This window comes from Natator depressus, chromosome 2, assembly GCF_965152275.1.
Source record: "Natator depressus isolate rNatDep1 chromosome 2, rNatDep2.hap1, whole genome shotgun sequence".
Classification (NCBI taxonomy): domain Eukaryota; kingdom Metazoa; phylum Chordata; order Testudines; family Cheloniidae; genus Natator; species Natator depressus.
The window spans coordinates 181,648,324-181,674,696 of NC_134235.1; the positions used below are offsets into that span (position 1 = coordinate 181,648,324).

Sequence of the window (26,373 nt, forward strand, 5' to 3'; positions counted from 1 at the left end):
AAATGCTCGTAACTGTAAAACCACGGAACCATTTTTTGTCTTCAAATTTGGCTTGATTTTTTTACTTTAATTGAGATGTACAAGACAACCACAGAGTGAACCTTCTACTTGAAACTATTTTGTTATTTATATAAGTGAGTTAATTGTAACATATAGGAAAAATATATTTTTCACATTCGGGTAACTAAGGAACAATTAAAACAATTTGTTTGAGAGAGTCATGAGCAATGGAAGAAAGTGGAATGTACATATGGAATCTGAATTTAATCCAATATGTTATTAGTGCCCTCCAGTGATGAGCTGCCAAAATCTGAAGAACCGGTTCCTTCAGTCGCTCTGGGTCTTCGGCGGCACTTCAGCAGCATGTCCTTCGCTTTCTCCGGGTCTTTGGCAGCACTGAAGCACCTGCCGCCAAAGTGCTGCCGAAGACCTGGAGCGTGGCCGGGTGAGTAAAAATTAAAAAGGGATTCTCAGCCAGGGAAGCCTCCCCAGCCGGGAGCTCAGGTGGGCCGGACAGGACGGTCCTGTGGGCCAGATGTAACCTGCGGGCTGGAGTTTGCCCACCCTTTAACAACCGGTTCTAAACCGGCTTCAAAATTTAACAACCGGTTCGCGCAAACTGGTGCGAACTGGCTCCAGCTCACCACTGGCGCCCTCTATATAATAATTGTATAGATGTTTTTTTCCCCTAATGATGATTGGAGGAACAGTTTTTCTGTATTCATGGTATTGTAAGAGGTTTTCAGAAATAGCTGACATCCAGGTCAGATGTTTACCAAAACACATAATTATTACGGCTGATCAGTATTCTGACTCATTCTGTTCCTTTTATGTATATCTAAGTGTTACACAGACCTCTGCAGAGAGAAGAAAAATTGTACCTACTTGTGAAATAACTGGGTATAAATCACACAACAGACTGAACTAAGAAACAGACTAAAGGACATGCTAAAAAGATGTAGAATTCCACATACATCTGGGCTCAAATCAGAACTGAAATCATCCACTCAAATTCAAATCCCACAGGGTATGTCTACACTGCAATAAAACACCTGTGGCTGGCCTCAGTGAGCTGACTCGGGCTCATGGGGTTCAGGCTGAGGGGCTATAAAACTGTAGTGTAGACTTTCAGGCTTGGGTTGGATGCTGGCCTCTGGGACCCACCCCCCCTCCCGAGGTCTCAGAACCTGGGCTCCAGTATGAACCCAGATGTCTACGCTGCAATTTTATAGCCCCCCAGCCCGAGCCCTGCAAGCTGGAGTCAGCTGACCCGGGCCAGCCACGGGTTTTATTGCAGTGTAGACATATGCAGAGTGACCCCCCTCTTCCATTCTATTCCGTATTCAGAGTGTGGCATGCATTCGATGAAGTGAGCTGTAGCTCACGAAAGCTTATGCTCAAATAAGTTTGTTAGTCTCTAAGGTGCCACAAATACTCCTTTTTGCGGATACAGACTAACACGGCTGCTACGCTGAAACCTCTTAACCATTGTGACTCTTAAGCAGCAATAGTTCTAAGACTGGGAATGGTGAATAAAAAACATACTGTGTTTCAAGTTTTACCATCTCCCATGAAAGTGCTGGAGCTATTCCAAAAAAGTGGCAAACAATTAATGGGAAAAGTATATGATTTTCACACTTTCTGGCTCTGATTTCAGCAAAGCTTTGCTGTTTTTGCACAAACCCTTTAAAATAAATTCATATATTTTAGTCCCAAAGGGAAAAGTTTAACAAAGATACAAGCATCTGAAAATGACCCTTTAGAATTGAGATACATGTACAGCTTTTGTTAACAGCTCTGCTACATGCTTCACCAATAACTGTTTCTATAGCAGTTGGCACTTTACAGACATGTAGAAAGACATATACCCATCCCAAAGAATTTACAGAAAAGGGCCTGATTTTGCTACTCTCACACAAGTAGGCCTATTGACTTCAAACAGTCAAGTAAGGCTTTATAGGCCTGCTGGATCCTTAAACCCAATGGTATAAGGTGCTGAGCCCTCTCATTTGAAGGGCTCAGTGGGGGTTGAGTGCAGTCAACACCTCATAGGAAATGCTCAGCACCTTGCAGGATTGGGCTCTATGCAGGAAGCATACAGACAGAGAATGTGGGATTGGAAGAATCAAATAGGCTTTTGTTATTTCCCTATTTACATGAGACAGGATTTCTTCATTCCCAGAGAAATTGTATCTGGATGTTTTCAATTTTAATCAAAACAAATTCACAATTCTAATTTTATAATATACAGTACCAAGTTAAACTCTTAAGTGCAGTGTCACTTAAAATCTTGTTTGAAGCAGGAATGAATTAATCTACAGGAAGAGCATTTCATTTTTTAAATGTAATGAAGGAACATGGTTTAGCTATAAATCCAACAGTTTGGATCTTTTTGTAAGGGATTCAAAAGGTCAAACACACTGGAATCTTACTTTGTGTATAATGGTAAAAATTACTTACTTCATAGCCTTTTTATTAAGTCTTATTTCTATCAACAGTAACTAATAAATGCTATTCTAAGGATTAACAAGTCAATGTACTATATTAGATTTCCATCACCTATATCCTTGCAACAGCAAACCACACAGGAACTTTATATGGCATCTGAAAAAAATTAAAAAGCACTTCGTTTTTTAAACACACAATCCTACATATGATTCACAGTATCCTATTTTGGACATGATAGCAAAATTCCAAGGATCCGTCAGCCAAAGAGAAATTTTTAGTCTATCCCAGAAATAGCACACTGACTAGTAGTGCTTTGGGCTGCAGTAGTGGATAATAGCTAGAACAGAGGATTAAAAGTCAGAAAATGCAGGCTCAAATTTTCAGAACTGGATGCCTAAGATCAGGCATTGAGTCCTTACTTAGGCACACACAGAGTATGCCTACACTGGAGATGTAAGGTGTAATTTCCAGCTGGAGCAGACATATCCGTGCTAACCAGAGTGGTGCAAGTGGCACTAATCACGTGAATATATATCTAGGGTCTTGGATGAGACTGTATTCCGGGCAGTGCCCATCCTGCCACTTGCACCACCACACCTACCTTCTGTTTTTAGTGCTCTGGCTTGATCAGAGCAAGCACAGGTATGTCTCCTTGAGCTGGAAATTACAACTTCCAGCTCCAGTGTTGTCCTATCCAAAGGGACATGGATTGATTTTCAGAGATCATGAGTGACCAAAATTCCCACTGAATTTACTGTGGGGCAAATTTTCACTCTCTGATTCTGAGTGCCTCAGATTTTGGGCACTAAACTTTAGACACATAGATCCAGACTTTTAAAGATATTTAGATGTTTCGCTGCTCAGCATTGCAAAGCCTAAGTGATTTAGGCAGTTAAATCTAATTTTTGTCCCATTGACTTTCAGTGAGACTCTGTTTGCATATAAAATGATGCAAACAAATTGTTACAGTTGAAAGGAGCAAACAGCTAGGCACAGACGTTGCAAGACTAATTTATTACCATGAGTAATTCCATTTATTTCAATAGTAAAGTTAAGCATGGGCATAAGTCTTGGCAGGACCATGTCCTTATGCAGTAGGAGGGAAAATCTAAAGATTTCCTTCCTACTCACACATGCATGTGTGAAGGCACATGCACACGCACACATATGAATGCTTTTTATGTAAAATGAGCCCATTAAGTGCAGTATTGTTTTTCCAGGAGGAAAAAATGCATCAGAAGGGTGGGATGTGGGGTGTGTGTGAGGGGGACTTTCTGATGAGGTTTTCCAAGTTTTCATTTTTTTGAACTTCTGTATGATGAAATATTTACATGAACATAACTTGTATTTTGTTTATGGTGCCAGAAATTAGATTCTGATATCAACTCGTAAATGACATTTTTAACTATTCTAGAAAGTTAAAAAGGAAGTAATGAGACCATCAATTTTTGTGATGTAGTATATTTGAATAGTTCATTAATATTGTTTTAAGTTTGTAAGCCTTCAAAAGAATTTTTAAGAATAACAATATTTTGAACACGTAAAAACATATACACATATAAGTATGATAGGAAGACTTATCAGTCTCCCTTCAGGCTACCTTTTTCAAGAATAAATATAACCAGTTTTCTTTTTAACCTATCCTCATAGGTCAGGTTTTCTAAACCTTTTAGCATTTTTATTGCTCTCCTCTGGTATTTCTCTATTTATCCACATCTTTCTTAAAGTGTTGTGCCTAAAACTGGACACAATACCCCAGCTGAGGTCTCACCAGTGCCAAGTAGAGTGGTACAATTGGATAGCCCCTGCATCTTTGGGATGGAGCATGCTCAGTGAAGATGGAATCTTTGGAGAACTTAGCTGCCAAAGTCTAACAAGTCTCTGCTAAGCATATGGGAAAAGATTTTTCAAAGGCTTTCAACTTGGCCAAATTCAAGCAGATTTTCAAAAGAATGGCAAAAAACAGAAAACAAAACCGACCCCTGCCATCTAGTGTATCCCTGCCAAAATGTCATGTCCCTTCTCTAAAGCATGAAGGTGCTACAGTTTCTCAATGATTTTTTTTTAGCTTGGGCAAAACAGTGTATTTTTCCCTAATCTAATCCTTGGAAATGTCTAAACCAATTTTTGCTGAAATTTTCCAAAAAAATTCAGCCTAAGGTAGACACCAGCATGGGAAGTTTCAGCCTGAACAGGTAAAGTTAATCAAAATTATAAGCAACTCAAAATAGGATCTTATAATGGTAAGTGTTGGGTAGCCATAAGTATAGGCAGTGCTAACAGCTTCATCTATAATATACTACTGATTGCTCCTCTTAGTTCTGTAGAGACACCATATCTAAGAGGGAGAGAGATGGATTTAATAGGAGTTTTGTCTGAGTACAAATTAGGTAAAGATTCCAGGATTTCCTATTATCACCAATAATTGAAAATAATTTATTAAAATAATACTTTTAGGATTTTATCATGTTTGTTCAGTTAATCCCTGTTTGCCACTGATTTGCAACATTGTAGGCAAGTCACTTCAATTTTCTGTCTCAGGGTATATCTACACTGTGCAGTTTTCAGCTCAAGCGGACGTATATGCACTAGCTTTGATCAAGCTAGCATGCTATGAATAGCAGTGTAGTCACAGCAGCGCAAGCAGCAGCATGGGCTAGCCACCCAAGTATAATCTCCTCCAAGATCCTTTGTGTATACTCACAAGGTTGCCCCATGCCACCAGCTGTGCAGCCTTGGCTAAGCTGCTGTTTTTAATGCACTACCTGGATTTTTACAGGGTGCTCTTGAGTTCTTTACTTGAGTAAAGAACTAAAAAAGACAGAAGGCCAAATTCTGCTCTGATTTAAACTGTTTTCAATCTAGAGCACACTGTGGAAGCCAACATTGTTGCTGTGGATTTACACTGTTGTAAGTGAAGCAAAATATGGTCCTTAGGCAGGACTTGGGATTTGTCCCAATGTTTAGACATACTGTGCACAAACTGAAATGTGCTATCACTCTTTCAAATGCCAGTCCTAAACTTTTAGTGCTTCCTGTGGCCTTGAATTAATATATGACCCGGCATTTTAAAAAATTACTTGTCTCTCTTATCTATTCTTTCCCAGAATGGCCTTTTCCACATTACTACCCCAGTGCAAGCTCCTCAGAAGTTCAGTCCTGACAATATAAAGACGGATGCAATGCTATTCCCTGACTGAAGTGATATAAGGCCAACCAATTTCACCTATATGTGCAGTACACTTCCTGCAGAACTTCTGATTTTTTTCTCCTTCTTCTCTATTTTAGGACAATGGTGTGCAGTAAGACAGGCAGCAACCAGCAGAGTGTGAAAGCTATCGATGTTAACATTGAAAATGATCCCTCTCCAGGTGGCAGATACAATGCACTTTGTGTGAAGGATCAAGGTCAGTACTAATATGTCATTGAAACAATGTACTGTCACCAGGAAAAAGGACTTTTTTCTTAAATTTTCCTACTAGTGGGAGCAATGATGGGAAATTTTACGAAATAAATCCTTACAGTGTGTCTCCATTAAGTGAGGAATCTGTTGCAAGGACATGAGTTGCATGACATGATGGTCAAACTTATTCTTGCGGGAATTTAGCAGGTTCACACAGCAACAAAGCTTCTGACAGAACCATTTTGGTGTTCACATAACACATCTTACAACCTGAGCTGGGCTAGTTCTTTCTGTCCAAAACTTTTTTCTGCCAAAAAAATTCAGATTCAGCAACACAAACACTTCGCAAAGTAGTTTGCTAAATTGTTCATGTCAAAAAACAAACAAAATCTCAAGAATCTGAACATTTATTTACATTTGCAAAATTAAATGTTTTGATTTTTTGGTTCCTTTAGAAATTGCCTTCCAACTTATTTTTAAAACACTCAAAATTGAAATAACACTTTTCTTTTCAGTATGAACAAAATACCTCCCCCACTTTTTTTTTCTTACTTTTAATTTACTGAAAATTTCAAAACATTTTTTCTGTTTGACCCAAAATGATTCCCTCCCCCCCCCACATTTTTTTGGAATTACCCATGAACCAGGGCTGGCTCCAGACACCAGCATTCCAAGCAGGTGCTTGGGGCGGTAGTGCAGCAATTCGGCGGCAGCTTCTCTGTTCCGCCCACCGCTGTGGCAATTCGGCGGCAGCTTCTCCTCTTTGCCGGCTGCGGTGGCAAATCGGTGGCAACTTCTTCCTTTTGCCATCCGCGGCGGCAGTTGTTTTCAGTGCTTGGGGCGGCAAAAACTGTAGAGCCGGCCCTGCCATGAACCAAAACAAATAATTATTCACACAGCTCTACTTACAAGCATGGTTGTACCAATACGTTCTGGGATTCCTGAAGCACTGGTAGTGCTCAGCTGTGTTGTTGGCAGCAGAGGTTTTTGGATAATTTCCCAACACAAAACATTGCATTGTTGGTTGGAGTTAGTCTAGGAAGAAATCATCCAATACTACACAGCTAAAGACCTCATCTCAGGTATTGCAACAAACCAGTACAACTAATATTTGTGAAACACTTATGATGGCTATCATGTGTTGGCATGAGGCGCTGCACGCATGTTATGATTACAAGGTATGCCAGTCAGTTGGTATAGACCAGGCCTGCTTTGGGGACTCTGGATGTCATGGTTCATGCTGAATGTGAAACTAAAGTACTGTGCTAGAGGTTAACCTCAGTTGTAGATACTCAGATCTCAGGGCCCACCAGTAAAGATGTATTATGAGAAAAATATTTTTATTGATAGTAAACTTATCATACTTTTAAAAACCAGTTTCCAGAATGGAAATTCAGTCTCATTTTCAGCAGTATACGGAACTGGATAAACTCAGGAATTCAAATTCTGTGCAGTTGGGAGTCACACTGGCCCTTACAGCTCCTGGAAGACTTTGGAAGCTAGGGAGTCAATATTCTGAACTCAGCATGTAGAATTAAATCTAAAATCTGTGTTCCTCATTCAGACAAAAAACTGAGGGACAAATTGTGCTCTCAGATACACCCTGTACATCCAAACTAACTCTATGGATATTAGTGGATTTTCTCTAGACATATGCTTGTGTAACAGAATAATTTGGACCTGAGAATTCTTATGTAAAATATAGACTGTACAGTTGAGATGATGGAATAGTGGGGATGACCTGTTAAGCCCACAATGTGCTTTTGTGTGCCACTTCAAAGAAGGACAGAGCTAGGCAGATGGCATTGACTGACACAGTACTTGAAAAACAGTAAACTCACACAGCACTTAAGGTGTTTTAACAAATCTTTAGTAGGGCTATTGATTAATCGCAGTTAACTCACACAATTAACTCAAAAAAATTAATTGCGATTAATCGCACTGTTAAACAATAGAATACCAATTGAAATTTATTAAATATTTTGGATGTTTTTCTACATTTTCAAATATATTGATTTCTATTACAACACAGAATGCAAAGTGTACAGTGCTCACTTTATATTATTTTTATTACAAATATTTGCACTGTAAAAATGATAAACAAAAGAAATGGTATTTTTCAATTCACCTCATACAAATACCATACTGCAATCTCTTTCGTGAAAGCGCAACTTACAAATGTAGATTTTTTTTGTTACATAACTGCACTCAAAAAAAAAATAATGTAAAACTTTAGCGCCCACAAATCCACTCAGTCCTACTTCTTGTTCAGCCAATCGCTAAGACAAACAAGTTTGTTTACATTTATGGGAGATAATGCTGCCTGCTTCTTATTTACAATGTCACCTGAAAGTGAGAATAGGCATTCGCATGGGACTTTTGTATCTGGCGTTGCAAAGTATTTACGTGCCAGATATGCTAAACATTCATATGCCCCTTCCTGCATCAGCCACCATTCCAGAGGACATGCTTCCATGCTGATGATGCTCATTAAAAAAATAATGCGTTCATTAAATGTGTGACTGAACTCCTTGTGGGAGAATTGTATGTCTCCTGTTCTGTCTTACCCGCATTTCATGTTATAGCAGTCTTGGATGATGACCCAGCACATGTTCGTTTTAAGAACGCTTTCACAGCAGATTTGACAAAATGCAAAGAAGGTACCAATGTGAGATTTCTAAAAATAGCTACAGCACTTGATCCAAGGTTGGACTTCAGTACAAAATCTGACAGGGATGAGGTGTGGAGCATGGTTTCAGAAGTCTTAAAAGAGCAACACTCCGATGCGGAAACTACAGAACCCAGACCACCAAAAAATAAAATCAGCTTCCTGCTGGTGGCATCTGACTCAGATGATGAAAATGAACAGGCATTGGTCCGCTCCGCTTTGGATCGTTATTGACCAGAACCCATCATCAGCATGGACACGTCCTCTGAAATGGTGGTTGAAGCATGAAGGGACATATGAATCTTTTATGCATCTGGCACGTAAATATCTTGCTATGCCGGCTACAACAGTGCCATGTAAACTCCTGTTCTCACTTCCAAGTTACATTGTAAACAAGAACCAGGCAGCATTATCTCCTGCAAATTGTAACCAACTTTTTGTACATAATTCTACACTTGTAAGTTCAACTTTCATGATAAAGAGACTGTACTACAGTACTTGTATTAGGTGAATTGAAATATACTATTTCTTTTGGTTTTTACAGTGCAAATATTTGTAATAAAAATAAATATAATGTGAGCACTTTACTCTTTGTATTCTGTGTTGTAATTGAAATCAATATATTTGAAAATGTAGAAAACATCTAAAAATATTTAAATAAATGGTATTCTATTATTTTTTTAATTGCTTGACAGCCCTAATCTTTAATCAAGCCTGTGAATATAATGACATGACAATATCATGCTGAAGTGACAAAAGGTGTGCAGCATATCTGATCTACTGTTAGACAATAAAATATTGCAACATTTGACTTGAAAAGGGTCCAGTTTTCTATCTATTCAATAACTTCTGCAAAGATCATTGTGCTACTTCATCACTTTGACCATGTCAACCCTGTCTTTGAATCCTTCCACTGGCTCCCCCTTCTCAATGGCACCAAACTACATGTCTTCACTTTCAAGGCTCTTCACAGCCTATCCCCAACCTTTCCTATGATTTGTCATGGATTATCACAATGTCAACTTTCACCTGCCGCTCATTGATGCCATTTTCCTCACCCAATTGTTGCATTTTGAAACAAGCACCTTTCTCCCATGCTGCCTGTCACACGAGAGAAGCTCTCATAAATATCCACCCAACCATCTCATCTTCCTTCTTCAAATCCCTCCTTAAAACTCTCCCTTGCTGTGTGGCCTATAAAAACTGGGCAATGGTTAAGTAGTTGGGGTACTGATACCACTGCCTGTCATGCTGGCCAATACTGTCTTATTGTTTCATTGTGCTCTGCCTGCCTGTCTCCACCTGTTGTCCCTTGTCTATAGTAAGGTCTGTGGGGCAGGGAGGGACTCTGTCTGTTTTGTGTTTGTAGAGTGCCTAGCCTAATGCGGTCCTGGCCTGTGACTGGGGCTCCTAGGCCCTACTGCAATACAAATACATCATAAAAACGATTTTTCAAAACATGGAAGAAATTGTTTTAGGACACTGTGGAATTGCACAATGAAAACTGAGGGAAATGAAATATTTATACAGAAGAGACCATTTCTGAGCAGCTCATTTGTGCGGGGCAGGGAGGCTCCTGATGAGAGAAAGCAGGACTATAACAACACACTCATCTAACAGTGTTTAATTCAGCAATATTTCCAGATGACCACAAGGTGCCCTCATGCTTGAATATTCAACAGATATTGGATAAACAGTTTATGTTTTAACAAGCACTCTTAAGTAAAGGTTGGCTGGCCTGAGACCTAAGCCTCTTCATGACAAATTGTTCCACTTGGCTGGTTGCCTGTGAAGTTCTTTTCAAAAAGTTGAAGCCTTTTCACACACAATACCCTTTGTGAAGTATATTAATTAGCATAAAACAGGGCTGCTCACTATATTTCTGCGTAACAGCTGTATGGAGCCAATCACTGTTTCAGTCTGTTGCTAATTGTCTGAAATGTAATATCAACATTCTAATGCTTATATGATTTTTACCTCTTTTTGAAAAAATGATTTTAATATATGTTTGCTATGGGAGAGTTACAAAAAAATACTAAAAGACAAATCCTGATCCTATTAAAATAGGGCAAAAGCCCACTGGCTTCAATGGCTTTAATAATTTAGCTCTAACCTGTGGAGCCCTCTTTTTAATCTCCTATCCTGAATATAGTGGATGCACAGAGTTGCCCAGAGCTGGGTTTAGTGTTCGTATAGTTTTTTGTGGATTGACGCCCATTAATCCTCATCCCTGTGCTATTTCATGTTTTATCTAACCCTAGGCCCAAACGCATATACTCCGATTCTTTTCTCACTTATGCTGGTGTAACTCAGAAGTAACTCCACTGAATTCAGTGGAGTTAGAATGGTGTATAACTGGTGTAAAATGAGAGAAGAATGAAGCCTGTAGGATACGGGACCTGAGTACTCACTGACATCAATGAAAGTTGAGCACTTTCTGTCCTCCCAGGAGGCGCTCAGCACTTTGCAGGACTGGACACCTACAATGTAAGATGGGACTGTATCTTTTATTTGCATGTAAAGCATTATGCACATCTGTGACACTGTATAAATAATAATGATAGTAGAATTAAGTAACTGAATTATTGCTAAAAGAATATCCTAGATTTCAGAAGCAGCAGTTTCACTCCAGGAGAGTAAAAACACTATATTTATTATTATTATTATTATCATTATTATTAAGCTCCTACAAATATGCTAGGTACCTCACAGTAACAACTACAGACATGGCCCAAGACCAACCTGTTTTGCAGTTTTGTCAAAAAGACTAACTACAGGTCTAAATGTTTCAATTATTTTACTTTTCACTGAAATCTATTAACTAAGGCTTTGTCTACCCTAACACTTTTGTTGGTCAGAGATGTGAAAAAAACCACACCACTGACTGACAAAAGTTTCACCGACAAAAGCACTGGTGTGGATAGCACTATGTCAGTGGGAGACGCTTTCCTGCAGACATAGCTACCCCCACTCACTGGAGGTGGTTTAATTATGCTGGCGGGAGAGCTCTCTCTCACTGGCATAGAGCGGTTACATGGGAGACCTTACATCGGTGCAGCTGCATCAGTACAACTGTGCCGCTCTAAGGTCTGTAGTATAGACATAGCCTCACTTGTTAGAGAAATATCATCATCACCTTTAATCAACAGGATTTTAATAGTGTTGAGGCAATATAATCATTAATGTTAAATGAATAAATCTGGCAGACTTTTAAGCAGAGCTCAACCTTTATGGATTAAAATAAAATCTTTAAAAATAAGGCATTTTCCAACCCTTAATGCTATACAAAGCGCATTTGAGAGAGTCACAGCAGATTCCAATGTAAACCATTCCAAAATTTTCTTCTAAGACCCTGATCCTGCATTCACTCATACATGTGCTTAACTTTAAGCACGTGACTAAGTTCAGTAGGACTGCTCACATGCATGAAGTTTGGCCCATGTACAAGTATGTATTTGCAGGATTGAAGCCTACGGACCATAATGCTCCATTCCTCTCACACTCAACGCTCTTAATGAACTCAATAGTAACAGTGTTCTCTAAAATTGAAGAGGAGTTTTGAGTGTAGAAGGAATGCAGAATCAATTACTAAAATTTTCTGAATCAGCACCTTTCCCTCTGCACTTCTAGAATTCAGATCTATTAAACTGCACAAAGTCAGGTGGCAGTCTTTGACACTGAAGGTTATGTTTTACCAGTGAGAGATGTAGCTGAAATATTTTAAGAATGCTGTTTTCACAGCAAAGTGAGGTATATCTCATCATTGTGGCATTTGCTGTCAAAAAGACCCCTGTATGGAATGAAAAAGACAAACGTTGTAATAGTTTGAGGTTTACTGCAGCTCTGAACACAAAATATATTTATGTGTATCTGCAGACAGCCCCAAAAGTAAATTTTAAATAAGTACAAAAAATAGGTGTTAATGCAAGAAAAAATAATATATTGTAATGGCTGGAATGGGAAAGAAAAGAAAAGCCAAGAAGAAACAGAAGAGGAAAAAATTACCACCCTCATTGTGTTATATTTCTTTATATGTACTTAGGTCTTGTCTATACTGGCAAGTTTCTGCGCAGTGAAGCAGCTTTCTGTGGTGTAACTCCTGAGGTGCACACACTGCCAAGCCACTTAGTGCGCAGAAACTGCGCAGTTGCAGCGCTGTAAAAAAACCACCCCAATGAGAGGCGTACGGCTTTCTGCGCCGGGACTTCAGCGCCACAGTGCCAGTGTAGACACCCTGGTCGATTACAGTGCTGCGATTGGCCTCCAGGAGGTGTCCCACAATGCCTGTTCTCACCTCTCTGGTCATCAGTTTGAACTCTATTGCTCTGCCCTCAGGTAACCAACCATGAGCCCCACCTCTTAAATTCCTTGGGAATTTTGAAAGTCCCCTTCCTGTTTGCTCGGTGACGCATGCAGAGGTCTCAGCGCATCTTTCCAAGTGGCCATGCCTGCTCCACGCACCAGGCGATCCCCCGCTTGGAGTAATGCCGAGCTGCTGGACCTCATCAGCATTTGGGGAGAGGAGGCTGTCCAGTCCCAGCTGCACTCCAGCTGTAGGAATTATGATAGCTATGGGCAGATTTCACGATGCATGACAGAAAGGGGCCATGACCGGGACACACTGCAGTCCAGGGTCAAAGTGAAGGAGCTGTGGAATGCCTACCACAAGGTGTGGTAGGCAAATGGCCATCCAGTGCTGAGCCCACACGCTGCTGGTTCTACTAAGAGCTGGACACAATACTCGGTGGCAACCCACCTCCACTGCAAAGGCCACTGGATACTTCAGTGGCTCACGGGCCAGTCAAGGGTTGACTGAGCCAGGAGGAGGAAATCTTGGACGAGGATGTGGAGGGGGACCCAGAGTCAGAGGACGACTCGGAGGTCAGAGATGCATGCAGCCAGGAGCTCTTCTCTACCCTGGAGGAGGTTAGCTAGTCACAGCAGTCGGAGCTTGGTGAAGCGCAAACAGGAGAGGAGGCCCCTGGAAGGTGGCTTTGATTTTGGGAATCACTGAAGTGAGTTGTTGGGGGCAGGAGGGTTGCAGAAAGCAGGCTTGTGTCTGTATGATGCGCATACCACCACATGCCTAGTTGGAGTGGCGGAACAGGGTGTTGATTGACTCCCTCACTTCACACGAATCTGCCTCAGAGATCTCCAGGAAACTCTCATGGAGATACTGGGCAATCCACTGCCGTAGGTTCTTTGGCAGAGCTGCTTTGTTTCTTGCCCCATTAACTTTCCTGCACCACTCTGCAATCACTGGGGGAGGACCATTGCTGCACACAGGCGAGCTGCATAAGGGCCAGGGCGGAAGCTGCAGTCCTGGAGAAGACCCTCCCTTGATTCCCTGCTCACCCTCAGCAGCAAGATATCTTCCATAATGAACACAGCCTGTGGAAAATGTGGGGACAGGAATGATTATAAGGCCCCACCCTACAGTGCTGGCTCTCCCCAAGAGCCATGTGCCCAGTGTACAGTTCGGTCCTGGAACTCTGAGTTCCCCTGCCCCTGCAGTTACTCACCATTTTGGGGGTCTTGTGGCTCATGTGTGCTTGCCTGGGTCAGCCAGTTAGCGACAAGTATGTAAATAGTGGCTGTGTTTTAAATCACTGAATCAGCAGTCTCTGTGTTGCAAACAATACTGCTTCTGTAAAATGTTGCATTTTGGCTTCACAGAGATGACCTTGGAAGCCCAGCCTCCCTTTTTGTTATCGCTGGCTGAATGGCTGCGTAGAATTAGAAAGCGGCCACAAAAACTAAAGAGGACTTTCTGCGTGATGTCATGCTGCATTCTGTGGCCGAAAAACAAGAATCAAAGGAGTGGAGGGACAGAGAGAAGAGGGACCAAAAGGAGAATGCGGCACACCAGCCTGTTGTTGAACTGCTCCTTGCTGCTGTCCAGGTTCCCCATGTATGGCTTCATAAGCCATGGCATTAAGGGGTAGGCAAGGTCTCCCAGGATCACAATGGGCATTTCAACTTCCCCTACGGTGATCTTCTGGTCCGGGAAGAAGGTCCCTGCTTGCAGCTTCTTGAACAGGCCAGTGTTCCGAAAGATGCATTTGTCATGCACCTTTCCAGACCAGCCTGCGTTAATGTCCATGAAATGCCCACGGTGATCCACAAGCACCTGGAGAACCATGGAGAAATACCCCTTCCGATTAATGTGCTAGGTGGTCTGGTGCCAGAATTGGAATATGCGTGCCATCTATTGCCCCTCCACAGTTAGGGAAGCCCATTTGTGCAAAGCCAGCCACAATGTCATGCACGTTATCCAGAGTCACGTTCTTTTGGAGCAGGATGCGATTAATGTTCCTGCACACTTCCATCAACATGAGTCCAACGGTCAACTTTCCCACTCCGAACTGGTTAGCGACTGATCAATAGCAGTCTGGAGTAGCCAGCTTCCACATTGTAATCGCCACGCGCTTCTCCAACGACAGGGCAGCTCTCATTCTCGTGTCCTTCCACCGCAGGGCTGGGGCAGGCTCATCACACAGTCCCATGAATGTGGCTTTCCTCATCCGAAAGTTCTGCATCCACTGCTCATCATCCCAGACATGCATGATGATGTGATCCCACCACTCAGTGCTTGGTTCCCAAGCAGAAAAGCAGCGTTCCACTGTGGTCAGCACCTCTGTGAATGCCACAAGCAATCTCGTGTTGTAGCTACTACACGTGGCGAGATCAATGTCAAACTCCTCTCTTGCCTTTGTAGTTTGAGGAATAGCTCCACTGTCATTCGTGATGTGTTAATGAGAGCGAGCAGCATGTTGGTCAACAGTGTGGGATCCATTTCTGCAGACCAAAGAGGCAGAGTGCACAGTACACAAACCATTGAAAGATGGCGCCAAATGTGGACGGAAGCACAGGGATCGCTCGGATGTGAAGCAATGTATCACGGGGCATTGGGAAAGGACCCAGGATGCCACGCAACCCCCTCCGCCTTCCCACAACTCTTAGCGGCAGAAGAGGAAGAGATGCTCTGTGGGATAGCTGCCCAGAGTGCACTGCTCCGAATACCGCTGCAAGTGGTACAAGTGTGAACACACTATTGCGCAGGCAGCTGACAGTGTGAAAACACAACAGTGGTTTCCCTTCAGCACTCTCTGAGAGGTGATGTAACTGCCAGCGATGTAACTCTGCCAGTGTAGACATACCTTTAGAGTACTATTCAGGGTGTTTAGTTTAGTAAGGGTATCTGAATTACATTATTTACATCACTGCAGGTTGCTGGTATTTTTAAAGCTTCAAGGGTCAAATCAAGCTCATACCTCAGTCACTGTTTCACGCTGTCTGCAGACTCAGGATGGCAGCTCATTGATTTATATTCAATTCACATTTGAAAGGTTATCTTCTCAACACTTAGGGATAGAAACTTTCTTTATTTTTTTTTAAAAAAGAGATTACATTCTGCAGGTTCCAAATATGCCATGTGATCCTCATGCAGGCCAGATCTGGCCCAGAGGCTATATGTTAACACAATCTGTTTTAAGCCATTCCACAGCAAAGTTCACAAGAATATACATAAATACAGAAGAAATAAATAAAACAGGAATAATCATCATAGGGTTCTGCTATCAAGCGGACTTTTCCCCAGGGAAACATAACATGCATTTTCAATATCATATTTAAATAACAGTTTTGGTTCACTCTAACTTTCCTGTGTAATTAAAAAACAACAAACAACAACAACAATAGAAAGACACCACCACCTCCACTACCTCCTATCAATAGTTCCTGAGCTTTACTGGTTCCTTCCTTGTTTGAATCATTGATTTCATAAGCAATGAGTGAGATCTCTGTAGTGTTCCACTGCAGACATGCAAATCAAATTTTGTTAGGCATAACCTCTGACTCCAAATATTCATCAAAAGTTGATGGATTATGTAGTTATTTCAATTTGTTTTTTCTTCTGCAATAAAGGGAAAATGAAGTTTTGTTTGGAATTTTCTAAGGCAAACATTTTAAAGTTTACTTTAAAAGAGTAAACTATAGATTGCTGTGTGTTCATGCTATTTCATTTTATTTTCTATGCTTTACCGTGAATATGGAGGTTTTAAAAATTCTGTAGTTTTCTTTTCCAAAGCTTTGCATTTAGCTGCCAGTGAATTTCCAGCTACCTGGTGATGTCATTTAAACTAATAAATGAAGTTATTTTTACCAGCCATTCTCTGATGAAAGAGGTATTGGCATCCCAACAGCAGTAGCTTACAAGGGACACTTATATTGGTTGTGTTTCGGTTCTTTGCATTTCATTTTATCTCAGTGTTTATCTGGAAAAAGGAAAATTCTCCATTCTTAAGTATCTCCAAGATCAAGAAGGGAAGTAAAGCAGCCACCCTCATCTTTCAAAGAGATCTGGCATCAAGAGTGAGCTCTTCTAAACTCTTAATGATAGGACAACTCATCACAAACCCCAGAGAGCTCTCTGGGAAAATTCTCCTGGCTGACCTTCAAAGAAACCAGAAGACAGATGTTTCATGGTAGCCTCCAGAATCTGGGAGTCAGTGAAACATATGGAATGGTAACTGGAAAGATTACTAATCCTCCCAAAAGGAGATTTACTTGTACGAGGAAACTGAGGTTTGTGTCTTTATTGAGTTATTTGTTTGTTTATTTCAGATTGTTCTTTATTTGCATATTTAAGTTTAGTCAAGATGTCTCAGAAAACCTTTCCAGATTCAACAGTTGCATCTAATTTAAGTCAAGAAAGTTTCTTCACTGGAAACTGGGGATTTCTTTTCCCCTATAGAGACTTACATGAATGCTACTGAAAAATCACCTGCCACTAACCTCTTCCCAGGAATGGTTTGGGGTTAACTTTCTTCAGATGGTCATTACTCCTGAGGTGCAAGTCAAGACTGAATATGCAGTCTGAAGTAATTCAGGTCTCTTATACCGCCTTGTAAAGAAAAGGCTACTGAATCTATTGCATTCTGTAACCAGAGCTATCACTGGCCTTAACTGATTTGTTGGTGCCAAACAAACACTCTTAGGGTATGTCTACACTACGAAATTAGGTCGAATTTATAGAAGTCGGTTTTTTAGAAATCGGTTTTATATATTCGAGTGTGTGTGTCCCCACAGAAAATGCTCTAAGTGCATTAAGTGAATTAACTCGGCGGAGCGCTTCCACAGTACCGAGGCTAGAGTCGACTTCCGGAGTGTTGCACTGTGGGTAGCTATCCCACAGTTCCCGCAGTCTCCGTTGCCCATTGGAATTCTGGGTTGAGATCCCAATGCCTGATGGGGCTAAAACATTGCTGCGGGTGGTTCTGGGTACATACCCTCAGGCCCCCGTTCCCTCCCTCCCTCCGTGAAAGCAAGGGCAGACAATCGTTTCGCGCCTTTTTTCCTGAGTTACCTGTGCAGACGCCATACCACGGTAAGCATGGAGCCTGCTCAGGTAACCGTCACCGTATGTCTCCTGGGTGCTGGCAGACGCGGTACTGCATTGCTACACAGTAGCAGCAACCCATTGCCTTGTGGCAGCAGACGGTGCAATAGGACTGGTAGCCGTCATCGTCATGTCCGAGGTGCTCCTGGCCACGTCGGCCAGGAGCGCCTGGACAGACATGGGCGCAGGGACTAAATCGGGAGTGACTTGATCAAGTCATTCTCTTTAGTCCTGCAGTCAGTCCTATTGAACCATCTTATGGTGAGCAGGCAGGCGATATGGATTGCTAGCAGTCGTATTGTACCATCTTCTGCCAGGCAGGCAAGAGATGAGGATGGGTAGCAGTCATATTGTACCATCTTCAGCTGAGCAGCCCTGAGATGTGGATGGCTTGCAGTCCTTCTGCACCGTCTGCTGCCAGCCAAAGATGTAAAAGATAGATGGAGTGGATCAAAACAAGAAATAGACCAGATTTGTTTTGTACTCATTTGCTCCCCCCCACCCCCCATCTAGGGGACTCATTCCTCTAGGTCACACTGCAGTCACTCACAGGGAAGGTGCAGCGAGGTAAATCTAGCCATGTATCAATCAGAGGCCAGACTAACCTCCTTGTTCCAATAAGAACAAGAACTTAGGTGCACCATTTCTTATTGGAACCCTCCGTGAAGTCCTGCCTGAAATACTCCTTGATGTAAAGCCACCCCCTTTGTTGATTTTAGCTCCCTGAAGCCAACCCTGTAAGCCGTGTCTTCAGTCGCCCCTCCCTCCGTCAGAGCAACGGCAGACAATCGTTCCGCGCCTTTTTTCTGAGCGGACGCCATACCAAGGCAAGCATGGAGGCCGCTCAGCTCACTTTGGCAATTAGGAGCACATTAAACACCACACGCATTATCCAGCAGTATATGCAGCACCAGAACCTGGCAGAGCGATACCGGGCGAGTAGGCGACGTCAGCGCGGTCGCGTGAGTGATCAGGACATGGACACAGATTTCTCTGACAGCATGGGCCCTGCCAATGCATGCATCATGGTGCTAATGGGGCAGGTTCATGCTGTGGAACGCCAATTCTGGGCTCGGGAAACAAGCACAGACTGGTGGGACCGCATAGTGTTGCAGGTCTGGGACGATTCCCAGTGGCTGCGAAACTTTCGCGTGCGTAAGGGCACTTTCATGGAACTTTGTGACTTGCTTTCCCCTGCCCTGAAGCGCATGAATACCAAGATGAGAGCAGCCCTCACAGTTGAGAAGCGAGTGGCAATAGCCCTGTGGAAGCTTGCAACGCCAGACAGCTACCGGTCAGTTGGGAATCAATTTGGAGTGGGCAAATCTACTGTGGGGGCTGCTGTGATGCAAGTAGCCCATGCAATCAAAGATCTGCTGATATCAAGGGTAGTGACCCTGGGAAATGTGCAGGTCATAGTGGATGGCTTTGCTGCAATGGGATTCCCTAACTGTGGTGGGGCCATAGATGGAACCCATATCCCTATCTTGGCACCGGAGCACCAAGCCGGCGAGTACATAAACCGCAAGGGGTACATTTCAATAGTGCTGCAAGCTCTGGTGGATCACAAGGGACGTTTCACCAACATCAACGTGGGATGGCCGGGAAAGGTACATGACGCTCGCATCTTCAGGAACTCTGGTCTGTTTCAAAAGCTGCAGGAAGGGACGTTATTCCCAGACCAGAAAATAACTGTTGGGGATGTTGAAATGCCTATAGTTATCCTTGGGGACCCAGCCTACCCCTTAATGCCATGGCTCATGAAGCCGTACACAGGCAGCCTGGACAGTAGTCAGGAGCTGTTCAACTACAGGCTGAGCAAGTGCAGAATGGTGGTAGAATGTGCATTTGGACGTTTAAAGGCGCGCTGGCGCAGTTTACTGACTTGCTTAGACCTCAGCGAAACCAATATTCCCACTGTTATTACTGCTTGCTGTGTGCTCCACAATATCTGTGAGAGTAAGGGAGAGACATTTATGGCGGGGTGGGAGGTTGAGGCAAATCGCCTGGCTGCTGGTTACGCGCAGCCAGACACCAGGGCGGTTAGAAGAGCACAGGAGGGCGCGGTACGCATCAGAGAAGCTTTGAAAACCAGTTTCATGACTGGCCAGGCTACGGTGTGAAAGTTCTCTTTGTTTCTCCTTGATGAAACCCCCCACCCCTTGGTTCACTCTACTTCCCTGTAAGCTAACCACCCTCCCCTCCTCCCTTCGATCACCGCTTGCAGAGGCAATAAAGTCATTGTTGCTTCACATTCATGCATTCTTTATTCATTCATCACACAAATAGGGGAATGACTACCAAGGTAGCCCAGGAGGGGTGGTGGAGGAGGGAAGGAAAATGCCACACAGCACTTTAAAAGTTTACAACTTTAAAATTTATTGAATGCCAGCCTTCTTTTTTGGGGGCAATCCTCTGTGGTGGAGTGGCTGGTTGGCCGGTGGCCCCCCACCACGTTCTTGGGCGTCTGGGTGTGGAGGTATGGAACTTGGGGAGGAGGGCGGTTGGTTACACAGGGGCTGTAGTGGCAGTCTGTGCTCCAGCTGCCTTTGCTGCAGCTCAGCCATACACTGGAGCATACTGGTTTGATCCTCCAGCAGCCTCAGCATTGAATCCTGCCTCCTCTCATCACGCTGCCGCCACATTTGAGCTTCAGCCCTGTCTTCAGCCCGCCACTTACTCTCTTCAGCCCGCCACCTCTCCTCCCAGTCATTTTGTGCTTTCCTGCACTCTGACATTATTTGCCTCCACGCATTCGTCTGTGCTCTGTCAGTGTGGGAGGACAGCATGAGCTCAGAGAACATTTCATCATGAGTGCGTTTTTTTTTCTTTCTAATCTTCACTAGCCTCTGGGAAGGAGAAGATCCTGTGATCATTGAAACACATGCAGCTGGTGGAGAAAAAAAAAGGGACAGCGGTATTTAAAAAGACACATTTTATAAAACAGTGGCTACAGTCTTTCAGGGTAAACCTTGCTGTTAACATTACATACATAGCACATGTGCTTTCGTTACAAGGTCGCATTTTGCCTCCCCCCACCGCGTGGCTACCCCCTCAACCCTCCCCCCTCCCTGTGGCTAACAGCGGGGAACATTTCTGTTTAGCCGCAGGCAAACAGCCCAGCAGGAACGGGCTCCTCTGAGTGTCCCCTGAAGAAAAGCACCCTACTTCAACCAGGTGACCATGAATGATATCTCACTCTCCTGAGGATAACACAGAGAGATAAAGAACGGATGTTTTTTGAACGCCAGCAAACATACACTGCAATGCTTTGTTGTACAATGATTCCCGAGTACGTGTTACTGGCCTGGAGTGGTAAAGTGTCCTACCATGAAGGACGCAATAAGGCTGCCCTCCCCAGAAACCTTTTGCAAAGGCTTTGGGAGTACATCCAGGAGAGCCGCGAATGCCAGGGCAAATTAATCCTTTCACATGCTTGCTTTTAAACCATGTATACTATTTTAAAAGGTACACTCACCAGAGGTCCCTTCTCCGCCTGCCAGGTCCAGGAGGCAGCCTTGGGTGAGTTCGGGGGGTACTGGCTCCAGGTCCAGGGTGAGAAACAGTTCCTGGCTGTCGGGAAAACTGGTTTCTCCGCTTGCTTGCTGTGAGCTATCTACAACCTCATCATCATCATCATCTTCTTCTTCGTCCCCAAAACCTGCTTCCGTGTTGCCTCCATCTCCATTGAAGGAGTCAAACAACACGGCTGGGGTAGTGGTGGCTGAACCCCCTAAAATGGCATGCAGCTCATCATAGAAGCGGCATGTTTGGGGCTCTGACCCAGAGCAGCCGTTCGCCCCTCTGGTTTTCTGGTTGGCTTGCCTCAGCTCCTTAAGTTTCACGTGGCACTGCTTCGGATCCCTGTTATGGCCTCTGTCCTTCATGCCCTGGGAGATTTTGACAAAGGTTTTGGCATTTCGAAAACTGGAACGGAGTCCTGATAGCACGGATTCCTTTCCCCATACAGCGATCAGATCCCATACCTCCCGTTCAGTCCATGCTGGAGCTCTTTTGCGATTCTGGGACTCCATCATGGTCACCTCTGCTGATGAGCTCTGCATGGTCACCTGCAGCTTGCCACGCTGGCCAAACAGGAAATGAGATTCAAAAGTTCGCAGTTCTTTTCCTGTCTACCTGGCCAGTGCATCTGAGTTGAGAGTGCTGTCCAGAGCGGTCACAATGGAGCACTCTGGGATAGCTCCCGGAGGCCAATACCGTCGAATTGTGTCCACAGTACCCCAAATTTGACCCGGCAAGGCCGATTTAAGCGCTAATCCACTTGTCAGGGGTGGAGTACGGAAATCGATTTTAAGAGCCCTTTAAGTCGAAATAAAGGGCTTCATCGTGTGGACGGGTGCAGGTTTACATCGATTTAACGCTGCTAAATTCGACCAAAAGTCCTAGTGTAGACCAGGGCCTAGCCCTTGTCTTTGATGCACAGTTGACTTGAGTTGACACTTGACTGGTGCCTCTGACCCAAGTTCCTTCCATACACAAAAACCTCTTGTTCAAGCATGGTAGTACTTTTCACTGAACATCAGCTGGCCCAAGAGGCAGTATAGGCTCTAGTACTGCTAACACTTGAGCTATGAACATAACCACTCTGCAGTGTGAACACGGGCCTAGGCCCTCAAGTGCTGTTAGTTCTCCAACGTCTTCCCACAATTCCACCTGAGTTTAGGGTTGCCAATTTTGGTTGGATGTATTCCTGGAGATTTAATCACGTGACATAATCTTTAATTAAAGATTAATCTTTAATTCCTGGAGACTCCAGACCAATCCTGGAGGTTGGCAACCCTATCTGAGCTGCATTTTCTTACCAGATATTCACTCCCTACTTGTGCACCAGAAGTCACCTACCAACGTATTTAGCCTGGTTTGGTGTTTGACCCCCACATTCACAGGCAACTCACTGCACCAGTACCATTGCTTGTACAGGAAATGGTGTCCAGGAGGTTGTCTTCCAGCGTGCTGCCAGCTGGCCAGCTGGTGACATGGGGGTTCTTGTGGATCTCTGGTGGGAGGCCCGCAAAGGCTATGAATTCAGGACCAGTACTTGAAATTCACAGTTCGATTATGTGCTCTCTAGGAAGCTGGCAGAGCAAGGGATCCACCAGACAGGACCTCAGGACAGAAGGGAAATAAATATCAAGTCCATAAAGATCACATATGGGAAGACCAGGGACCACAGTGCTCAGTAACTCACTGAGAACAGGCCAGTTCTATGAGGAGATGGACTAGGTGATCAGCAATGTCCCAAGCACACAGTCCTGTTTCAGAACTGCCAGTCAGCATAGGGAGATTCATCGGCTATTAAAATCTGCAACAGCTGTCCCCACTCCTCTATTTCTACATCCATCTTCCATGATCTCCTTAGTAAGGCATATTGCTGCTTTCTCCTGGTGACCCCCATTCTCTCACTGAGACAAGCTGCTGCAGAAACACCCTCCACCGGCTTTCATGCCCTATACCTGCGTCCTCTTTCCAAAATGAAATTTGCATTAATGCCAACATTTGCTACAGACCATTGTTCCAAGTTGAACCCAGGCCTTCCCACCAGCTGGAACAGTGGCCATAGACAGAAGTCTGAAGCATGCCAAGCTGCAGTGGTTTACTTTAATGAGTTGCTAGCCAAGACCACTTCTGCACAGGTGCCCAGAAAGGACAGACAAGTTATCTCACAATACAATGAAAGAATTCAGAGGAAGCAGCTCAGATTAGTGCAGCTAGAAGTCCTGCCACCTCACACAAATGAGTGCAGCACCTTTATGGATGCAGTAATTCAAGTTTGTCTTTGCAGCATTGGCTCTCTCACTCAAGCTAGGCGAATTTGAGTGGTCACACTCAGGTGCCCCATCACTCGAGTGAACTGGCCAGTGAAGGCAAGACCATGGAGCACAGTCTCATTCCAAGGGTTCACATATTCCACATCCAGGGTTTGTGCATCAACATCACAAAGATCTGCCCCTTTTCTTTCCATTCCTACAGCCAATTCTTTCATGCAGGCCCTCATTATATTCCACGTTGACTACTGCCGCCTCCTTTGAGGTCTGGAAATCCTGCTTTACAGTGAGAGATTAAGGGCATGGCTACACTGGAAACTTTCAAAGCACTGCTGCGGGAGCGCTCCCGCGGCAGCACTTTGAAGTGCGAGTGTGGTCATGCGCGAGCACTGGGAGAGAGCTCTCCCAGTGCTCCTGGTAATCCACCTCCATGAGGGGATTAGCTCAGAGTGCTGGGAGCGCAGGTCCCAGTGCTCGGAGCCTGTCCACACTAGCTCTTTAAAGTGCTCAGACTTGCTGCATTCAGGGGGGTGATTTTTCACTCTCCTGAGCCAGCAAGTTAGAGTGCTATAAAATGTAAGTGTAGACAAGCCCTAAGAAGCTCAATCAATTTAGTTTAACAAAGAGAAGATTAAGAGGTAACTTGATCATGGTCTCTAAGTACCCACACAAGGAGAAGATTTCTGACAGCAGAGGGATTTTTAACTAGCAGACAAAGACATAGCAAGATCCAATGGCTAGAAACTGAAGCTAGACAAATTCAAACTAAAAATAAGGCACAACGTTTTACAGTAAGAGTAATTAACCACTGGAATTACTGATGTAGGGATGTGGTAGATTTTCCCTCACTTGAAATCTTTAAATCGTGATTGATGTCTTTCTAAAAGATATGCTCTGACTCAAATCAGAAATCATGGGCTTGATGCAGGAACTACTTGGTGAAATTCTGTGGTCTTTTTTTATGCCAGAGGTCAGACTAGGTAATCATAAGGGTCCCTTCTGACCTTAAGATCTTGAATCTATTAACCTTGATCCCCCTGTTCTTAAACAAAGAAAGGTATTTTTGCTGGTGTTAATGTGCTTTAATATCTTGAAAGGCTGGTAGAACTCTCTCTAACTTTACTCTTCAGGAGCAAGGTAAAGTATAGAAAATTTCCCCATAATAAAAAGAGTTACTGACCTGTATTTAAAAAGGTCTTTTAAAGTTATGAATGATTGCTAGATGCACACTCACTTGCATTATCCTTTTCTTTGGGAGTTGGTTACCAACTGCTTAAGGTAGGATGTAGAGTGACATCTCAGTGCATCTATCTTAGGTATTTCTAGGGCACCCATCACTATAGTAATTTACTTTTACATAGCATTGCACTTGGACAATATCACAGCTGACTGTGCTCTTCAAGAACCTTGCCCAGGTTCTTGAAAATTCTCTCCTTTTTTTTTTCCTTTTAAATTGAGTGTCGACTAATTCTTTGTTTATGGTAGACAGATTACGGGAAACAAGCAGACTTTGCAGCATGCTCTGAAGAAGGACAGGCTCCATTTTATCTCCTCCATTAGGCTGTTCTGTAGCTAGGGCCGTTTTTAGGGTTGCCAAACCTCCAGGATTGGCCTGGAGTCTCCAGGAATTAAAGATTAATCTTTAATTAAAATTATGTCATGTGATGAAATCTCCAGGAATACATCCAACCAAAATTGGCAACTCTAGCCCTTCAACTCTATCTCCTGGAAGGATATAGTGTGCATATCAAATATGTTAAGCATAAGGTATATTTAAAGTATGGAGATGCTAATTCTCCCCCCCCCCCCATGCCTCTAAATTAAGCAACATGACTGTAGGTTAGGATACCTTCAAATAAGTAACTCTATTACTAGAATGCTTTGGGATCAATTCTCTCCTCAGTGCAAACACATAACTCTCTTCAACATTAATTAATGTAACTACACAAATAGAATACATCTATTCCAGTGGTCTGTAGCTTTCCCATATGGCAGCCAAATATTTTTTATTCCTTTCATCCATGTCAATCTAATCACTCTTATCAGTTCACAGGAAACACATTAGCTGCTAACTGCTCCATACTTCCTCAGGCGCTAAGCCTAAATGACACAGAGCATAAACTGAGCCTTGTGTGGCTCAAAGAGGTAGGTTCTCCTATCAATGGATGTATATATAATTCCCACTAACTTCTGAAACTTGAATGCTGTATGTGTGTATTATAAGGGAGAATAAATTCCAAAGCTTTAACCTTGCTCATGTCTCCTCTAAATTAGTGGCTGATGGTCTTGCAGCACACCTGATTCAGAAAGATTTAGTGAGGGCCACAAAGCATCCCCATACTGAAAGAAAATGCTGTCAAAGGAGTATCCCTCCACTGAATGCACCTTCATGTAGCAACACTATTTTCTGTATGACATTAAGTTCCACAATAAGGCTAATAATTCTCAACATAAAAATCATATATCATTAATAACAATGTATTTCCCTATAGCCTGTATCATAACCTGGATAGCCAGTAGAAATACCCATGGGAGTGGATCTAGGGGCAGGAAAACTCAACAAGGATCTTGTGGGATTTTCCTAGGATTGTTGAGGTGTCTTCTCCTGCAGGATAACCAGTGGTCCTGGCCCCACAGGCTACAGGTCCCATAAGATCCTCAAAAACAG

The 26,373-nt window shown here is 43.3% G+C and overlaps 1 protein-coding gene and 1 pseudogene across 1 annotated transcript in view; one reads left to right on the forward strand and one right to left on the reverse strand.

Annotated features, from left to right (window-relative positions):
- Nucleotides 1-26,373, forward strand: part of SUSD5 (sushi domain containing 5) — a 67,155-nt gene that overhangs the window by 19,042 nt on the left and 21,740 nt on the right. Inside the window, exon 3 of the mRNA XM_074943259.1 lies at nt 5,737-5,855. Within this exon, the coding sequence (XP_074799360.1) occupies nt 5,737-5,855 (119 nt within the window). The remainder of the gene's footprint in view (nt 1-5,736; nt 5,856-26,373) is intronic.
- LOC141983492 (uncharacterized) lies at nt 20,291-21,956 on the reverse strand (annotated as a pseudogene).